Source organism: Bufo gargarizans, chromosome 11, assembly GCF_014858855.1.
Source record: "Bufo gargarizans isolate SCDJY-AF-19 chromosome 11, ASM1485885v1, whole genome shotgun sequence".
Classification (NCBI taxonomy): Eukaryota; Metazoa; Chordata; class Amphibia; order Anura; family Bufonidae; genus Bufo; species Bufo gargarizans.
The window spans coordinates 66,659,082-66,667,544 of NC_058090.1; the positions used below are offsets into that span (position 1 = coordinate 66,659,082).

General features: G+C 44.9%; 1 protein-coding gene across 1 annotated transcript; it reads left to right on the plus strand.

Moving 5' to 3' along the window:
• The first annotated feature begins 472 nt into the window (after window positions 1–472).
• On the plus strand, window positions 473–1,750 carry LOC122921291 (protein ANTAGONIST OF LIKE HETEROCHROMATIN PROTEIN 1-like). The gene has a single exon (XM_044271269.1). It carries the CDS (start codon window positions 473–475, stop codon window positions 1,748–1,750), a length of 1,278 nt encoding a protein of 425 aa, XP_044127204.1.
• Window positions 1,751–8,463: the final 6,713 nt, after the last annotated feature.

The window sequence follows — 8,463 nt, forward strand, 5'->3', positions numbered from 1 at the left end:
CACAAGGCCATCTTTAGTTATAAATGGGAGCCTAGTAAGCACCGCTTTGATTGGAATGAATCCTGAAACCCCTACCTTGGCACCAAGAGAGCTTGTCCTGCACAATACTATAAGGTACTACTACTATATGGCAGTGTTACATATTATATTATTCATTGTTGGAAGGCATGGTTTAGTCTATGCTGTAACCAAAAGCTACAAATATTGCTGGAAACAAAACTCTATATTCAGTTGCATAATGAACAAGAAATCTTATATCCAAGTTTGTAAATTCATGTATCCAATGCCTCGTTTCCACTGAGCGGATCGGTTCGGCTCGGCACAGTTTGGAAGATTTGTAATGGTCCGGTCTATTTAGTTGAGCGTTTCCACTGCAAATCGGTCCGCCGGGTCCATACGTGGTTTAGAAAAAAAATGCGTAGCGTGACGTCACACTAGTGCGACCACAAACGCGACGCTACAAACAACAAAAATGGAGGTCATCCAGCAGCTCGTGTTTTCACTACTTGCATTTTGGTGCATGGTAGTTAAAATACATGCTGCTCTGTATGACAGAACATTGCAAGCGGCAAAGAGAAATACAGCAGAAAAGAGAAGAAAACTTCAATCTTGGATCTTGAGCCGGGAGGAGAAATACAGCCTTGTGCGACAAAGACAAAGACAAAGACGGCAGATACTTCTCCTTTCGTTAAAGCAGCGCCGCCGACCAGTCATTTGGGCTCTACCCCGTTCAAATGAGTGGTGGGATGTGACCGTCCTCGGATTTACACACACACAGTGGCTGCGCAATTTCAGAATGTCGGAGGAAACCTTTGGATACCTTTGTGCAAAGGTAAGTCCAGCAATGAAGAAGCAAAGCACCAACTTCAGAGCTAGTTTGCCAGTGAAGAAAAGAGTTGCCATTGCACTGTGGAAGCTGGCTACCAACAGTGAATACCGAAGTATAGGCCACCTTTTCGGTGTGAGCAAATCAACAGTGTGCCGGTGTGTGCAGGACTTCTGTAAGGCTGTCTGCACTTTGCTAGCTCCTGAGATTGTTCATTTTCCAGACAGTGAAAAGCTAAAAGACATGGTTAACTACTTTGAGGACAGGTGGGGCCTTCCACAGTGTGTTGGCGCTATTGATGGTTCACACATACCAATAATAGCACCACAAGTATACCACACTGACTATTTTAACCGCAAAGGCTGGCATTCCATCATCCTCCAGGGAGTAGTGGATGGAAAAGGACTATTCTGGAGTGTGAATGTGGGAAAACCTGGAAGTTTGCATGATGCTCGAGTTCTAAGATTGTCAACATTTTGGGACTGGGTGGGCCAGGGAGGCCTGTACTCTGGTCACACTAGGAACATTTCAGGGGTGAATGTTGGCTATTATGTGCTCGGGGATTCTGCATACCCTTTACAAAATTGGCTCCTGAAACCATTTGCTGACAATGGCCGCCTGACACCAGAACAGCAAATCTACAACAGGAAAACATCCAGGGCAAGGGTGGTTGTGGAGAATGCATTTAGAAGACTAAAGGGTAGATGGCGGTGTCTTATGAAAAGGAATGACAGTGACATTGAACTTGCAAAAGCCATGGTGCTTACTTGCTGTGCTCTTCACAATATTTGTGAAAGACATGGAGAAGACTTCTACCAGGACTGGAATACGAATGCAGAAGAGCCAGTACGGGTAGTAGCACAGGATATGGAGGAAGAGTGCAATGAGGTACGTCAGGCTCTGATGCGACACCTTAACACTTAATTTTTAATGTTGTATTCATTTTTTATTGGTCAAATAAAGTTTACCTTACATCAGACACAACCAGGGTCTCTCATGTCTTGCATTTTAAAAACAAAAAGTAATCTTGCTATATACTAAAAAATATACACATTTACATCCAATCTTTACATCAGAACAGTGCTGGCAGAGAGGGACTACTCCCTTGGTGGTGGTCTGGGATCACGACTGGCTCCTAGTACTTGAACAAGCTGCCCAAGGACACCCAGGAAGGCCTGGTTGAATGTAGCCATCTGCTCCATCTGTTGCCGTGCAATTTCAGCCTCCTGGCGCATAGCTTCCTGGGCATCCTGACGCAGTGCCTGAAACCTCCGCTCAGAAAGGTTATCCAGCCTTTCCAGCTGCCTTTCCTCAGCTGCCCGCATATCCTCCAAGACTGTGCGCAGATCCAGCTGCGAGCGTCTCCTTTCAACTGGAATATACAACAGAACAGAATAGTGTTTTTGTTAGAAATTGGTATGTCGAATATTAGATAATAACACACATATGAAACGTACAGACAGAAAAAAGTTCACAAGTAATCTTGCTATGTACTCTTTCAAGTGTGAGTGGACAAAATATATGCACAAATTAAAAAATAAGAAGAAAACCTGATCATGTCTTACCTGTTTGCCGGGGTGCATTGGGCGTACTATGTGGTTGGCTGGAAGGTGGTGATGCAATAGTGCTGGTGCTGCTGAACGACATTGACGGACTATCATCAGACAAGTTTGACGCATCATTGGAGAGTCCTTCAACTGTATCTGAAAATGCAAATATGGTTTTATATATATATATATATATATATATATATATTAGAGGCTTCGTTCACATCACCGTTCAGCCTTTCCGTTCTCCTGCTCCGTTCAGGGCAGGCATGTTCACACTGCGGCCCTCCAGCTGTTGCAAAACTACAACTCCCAGCATGCCTGGATAGCTTACAGCTATTATGGCATGCTGGGAGTTGTAGTTTTACAACAGCTGGAGGGCCGCAGTTTGGACATGCCTGGTTTAGGGGCAGGAGAACGGAAAGGACGGATTAGCACATAACTGACGCCAAACTGAGTCAAACGGAGCCTGAGGACCCCGTAGACTATAATGGAGTCCGATAGGTTTCCGCTCACAAGATGATTTTTAAGCGGAGACAAAAGTCCTGTATGCACAACTTTGGTCTCCGCTTAAAAATCATCTTCTGAGCAGAAACAACCCCATAGTCTATATGGGGCCCTCAAGCTCCGTTTGACTCAGTTTGGTGTCAGTTATGTGCTTATCCGTCCTTTCTGTTCTCCTGCCCCTAAAAGAACGTAAAGGCTGAACGGTGATGTGAGCGTAGCCTAAGGTTAGCAGAGCGAAATGATATGCAGAATCCCCCAAAAAAACACTTACCAACAGGTTCTATCATGGACTCGAGAAGTGCAGTAGCAGAGTCCAGACCTCCCTCCCTGCCTTGGTTTGCCGGCCTATGACCGTAAATGGCGTCCATGGCATCGTACCACTTCCAGGTACTGCGACTGTTTCCACTACGGCCGTTGGCATCCTTAATTTTTTTATATTGTATTTTAAGCTTCTTAAGCTTAGCCCTACACTGACCCGACGTCCGTTCAAATCCTTCGGCCGCCATCCGCTGAGAAATATCTTGGAACACCTTTTCATTTCTCACTGATCCATCAAGCTCACACTGAATAGCGCCATCCCCAAGAATAGTTAAAAAAGTGGATAGTTCCTGAGACGACCACAGCTTGCTGTGGTTTGCAGGCATCCTCCTATTATCTGTACTAATCGCGGCGTGCTGTTTATGTTGCGCTTACATTTGATGTAATTCAGGCCGCCAATCAGGAGAATGTATTGTGTGACGCAAGTAGCTCCGCCCTAACCGAACCGTTCCATTTTTCTATGGCCCTACATCAGAAGCAGGACCCTGAATGGTGCGGTACGGTTCGCTTGTATGGATCGCTTTCATAGTGGAAACACCCAAAATAGCGAACTGTACCGTACCGACCCGAATCGATCCGCTCAGTGGAAACGAGGCATATGTGTCCGTTGTTACAAATCTCTCATACTAAACATAATGCTTATATAGCAGCTAACTAGGAGCATACAACATCCTTATGTATGTATTTGTATGTCACAATTGCATAACTAGTTGCAGACAGAAAGCTTTTATAGTCATAGTATTATTATAGTATTATTTATGCTGCCAGCCTTTTAGATGTACATATTTTGTTCCATTGTTTTAAGCTATGACCACCCATATATTCCATAATACTTACCATATGCAGTACTGATCATACTTGATACACCTACTATCCATTATAAAATCCATATGTATACATTATTCACACACATGGCATGGCACTCTATGGGGTAGATGTGGGGGAGGATGGTAGCACGGAGACTCAGAAAAATTAGGTAGCTAGCTGTGTAAAAGTTAGAAAGCAGGTTAGAAGGAAGAGTGCCAAGGAGACTAGCCCCGATCTAACATACCCCAATAAGTTTGCAAGGTTGGCAGATGAGGGGGATGTTAGTTCAGGGAGAGCCGTGCTGCAGCAGGACACCTCCGCTGCCAGTCAGGGGAATGTCAGTTCCAGTAAGCAGAGGGCCAGGAGAGCAGGGTAGGCCAGGCAGGTGCTATAAGTGAGAGATTCAGTATTAGGGGTACAGATAGGGCGATCTCTCAAACGGTGTGTTGTCTTCCAGGTGCTCGAGTTCGACATATCATTGATCAGGTTGACAGGTTACTGGGAGGGGCTGGCGAGGATCCAGCAGTCATGGTCCACATTGCAATGACAAAGTTAGAGGTAGGTGGAGCGTCTTTAAAAATGATTTTAGGGATTTAGGTCACAAACTTAGTGCAAGGACCTCAAAGGTAGTGTTTTCCAAAATACTACCTATACAACGAGCCAGGCAGCGAGGGATTAGGGAGGTTAATAAATGGCTGAAGAACTTGTGTAGGAAGGAGGGGTTTGGGTTCCTGGAGAATTGGGCCAATTTCTCTGTCGGCTACAGACTATCGTAGGGATGGGCTGCACCTCAATGGAAAAGCCTGAGGTGCAGCTGTGTTGGGGGAGAAGATGGCTAGAAGGTTGGAGGAGTGTTTAAACTAGGGACTGGGGGAGGGTAATTACATTATAGGAAGGGAAGATAGTGCTGCTCTCTCAGAAAAGGAGGAAGACTCAGGGGAAGACAGACCAGACAGACCCTTCTCTCCACATCAATTATTAAAGGCTGCCGATTGAAGTCGCCAAAAAAATAAAACCAGACATCCAGTTCATGCTTTCAGCCACCGTCTCATCTGCCCTAAAAGCAATTCAGAAGGAAGAGTCCTCACAGGCCAAAATGCTAGATGAGGTGGAGCGCAGAATATTTTCGACATAGCAGAGACTCACATACGCATAAGAGAGCCCTGCTGGACACTACCAGATTGAATGACCGGATTGATGATCTCGAGAACCGATCATGCAGGAATAACATACGCCTGGTGGGACTCCCTGAAAGTGTTCCAGCTAGAGCTCTTCAGCACATCTTTGCAATTCTCAGCCTGGAAGGCCCTTACAAGGTGGAGAGAGCACACTGCATAGGCCTGACAGGCCCCCAACAAGTATCGAGGGCAGACAGACCATGGCAAGCGATCACCCGATACCTGGACTACTCATAGAAGGAAGCCGTCATGAGATCATTTTAAGGGCCTGATCTCATTTTCGGTACTGATTTCTGCTGATTACTCGGCTGAGGTTACCAAGAAACAAAAGGTCTTCAGCAAGCTCTGCACCAAAATGTACCAGAAGAAAATTTGTTTTCAACTGGCCTAACCAGCAATCCTAAGGGTCACAGATTCTGGAGGATTCCAGAAGTCATACACTGACCCCCAGGAGGCAGAAAGTGAACTGGCCAATCTGCTAAACATCCCTGGAATAGGGAATCAGAATGTGGAAACCTGTCCCTCATCCTCAAAGTGACTAGATATGCCCAAAAGAGCTGGCCCACGGGAGAAACAGCCACCTAAAACTCCCAGGATTCTTGCTACAGGGGACTGACACATGTAAATCTCCATCCTGTAACCAGCCCAGACCCAGCAGAACTTTCTCCAAGAACCTAACGCCACGTGCGCTGAAAGTGGCTAACAACCATGGACTCTCATCAGACAACTAGCGTGTCTTCAGGAGCAGTTTAGTATTGGAACTATAATACAGTATATATGTTTATTATTAGAGCGGTGGGGGGTAGGTTGCAGGAGTAAAACATGTTGGAAAAAAGGAAGTCATGTTGAGATAGAAGCTCTCCAAAAGGTGATAAGGGGGGATTTTTATATATTATGTTTCTTTATGTATGTTCATTGTTTATTAATATGTCATGCTGCAACATTGCTGATAGGAAAACTTCTGGTGTTCTTGGTTCCTCTCACATCTCTTACGGGCAAACACAGGATACACTCTTCAACTATTATGTGCGGATTTATCCCTACCATTTAGCATTAATATGTGTATGATATCCTGGAATGTAAAGGGGCTGCGCTCCCACAAAAGCCAACTATGGTCTGTAGGAAAGCGCAAGGGTCCATCATTGACGGAAGATATGTGTCACTGAGGTTCCTGGCCTCGGTGAGGTAAGAGACAGTAATTTTAAGTGTCAGCGGCAGCTAGTGCTGACTGAAACTATTGATTATTTAGTGTGGCTGTAAAGCCGATCCGGGCCGGCTCTTACTGGGAGCAGCCAAAGTGCAGGGTGGGTGGCTGTTCCCAACGTTCCAGGCTGGGTTTTGGTTTGGGAAAAAAAACCAGCCAGCAGTCTCAGCTGGGCGGATTATCCTCCATCTGATACTGGAGCTTTGTCAGTCTGGGTGTTGGAGCCTGAGAACTTGGGCCGGGACTAAAGCCTGCTATATTGTTTTGGAAAAAAACGTGTGGACTTCTGCTTCACCCAAGGACTTATGTGCTGCAGCCTGGTGTGAACAAATACCAAACTTAACGTTTCCTTGAAACTGCCTTTTTGTTGTCACTTTACTTATGTGTGAATAAAACACTGCACTGTTTAAGTTAAAGACGTTGTCGTTGCCTCTGTACTGCGTCCGCAAGCCTGTCTACCAGAGCAAATACCCACAGGTCCTAAACCATCTAAAACTTTGGTTGGGGGAGACTTTGGGTGGGGGAGGTGTTGGGGTCACCAGCGGATGGTAGGAGGGGAGGGGTACTCAGCCTGTTGTCCTAAAACAAAGCCCTCCAAGTCACTTCACAATCCTCTGACCAGTCAGGCAGGTTTTAACATGTAGTGTTAAAAACACCAGCCGGGGACCTTAGCATATATAATATATATATATGGCCCACATATGGAACAAAATGCTTGCTATCTAGTTCTTCAGGCCCAGATACAGTCTGACCCCCATAGAAATATAATAGTAGCTGGAGACTTGAACATTACACGAGCTACGACTCTACGAGAGTATAGAAGGACTTCAGACACAAGTCCTAGCTGCCACAGACCTGTTGGAACGATCCTCCTTGATTTTATCACTGACCTATCTCTAAGCGACATATTGAGAAGCCAACACCCCGACAGCAAAAAATGCACCCATTATGGTCTCCCGATAGCTCCAACAAATTGGTGTATGATGTACAGGGAAGTAACACTGCCTATGTGATGTTCTATTGTTGTGCTGTATGTACACAAACTGGAATGTATACCCTGTACTAACTTATCTTGCCTCAATAAACAAAGATTTGAAAAAAAATAAAAATGCACCCATTATTCCCATTCTGGTTGATCATGGTCCAGGATAGACTACATTCTATTGTCTGACACATTAACATCCCACACAGCGTTCACAGAAATGAGCCCAATGATAATCTCGGACCATTCACCAGTGATAGCGGAATTAGAGGACAGGCAAGCAAGGGGCACAGACTATATATGGCGCTTTCCCTCCTCACTCATGAGAGATGAAACATTTCTGAAGCTCTTGCAGGGATGGTGGATCGAGTATGATTACCACAACGCCAGACATGAGGACAATCCCTCTCTCTATTGGGAGACAGGGAAAGCAGTATTGCAAGGGAAAATAATAGCCCACACAATAATAGGACGACCTACACACAACATCAACAGAACCCCAACAAAAGCCACACTAGAAACTTGGAAGTCACCGCTCACATTATAAATAAAAGTTGTTCAGACATTCAGTTACTAATATCAGGAAGACTCTAACTGTACTGGACTGGGCCAGAGGACAACCATTGTCTGCTCTGAAAAGTGCTCTTGTAGCACTGGACGCCGAAAAGGCCTTTGACACAGTCCGCTGGCTATGACTGGGCCTGGAACTCGACATAAAACGTCTAAGGGGACCTTTCCTAAACTTCCTGGCAGAGCTATATTCGACCCCAACTGCTCAGATATACAGGTGAAACTCGAAAAATTAGAATATCGTACAAAGTTCATTTATTTCAGTAATGCAACATAAAAGGTGAAACTAATATATGAGATAGACTCATTACATGCAAAGCGAGATATTTCATGCCTTTATTTGTTATAATTTGGATGATTATGGCTTACAGCTTATGAAACCCCAAAGTCACAATTTTGAGGTACCATTTGCTCATGGGATATGGATCAATTAGCTGACTAGAGTGTGACACTGAGCATAGAATATTGTACCTTTTCCACAAAATTCGAATTTTAAGCTGCATTAATGCAATTCCTTTTAATTT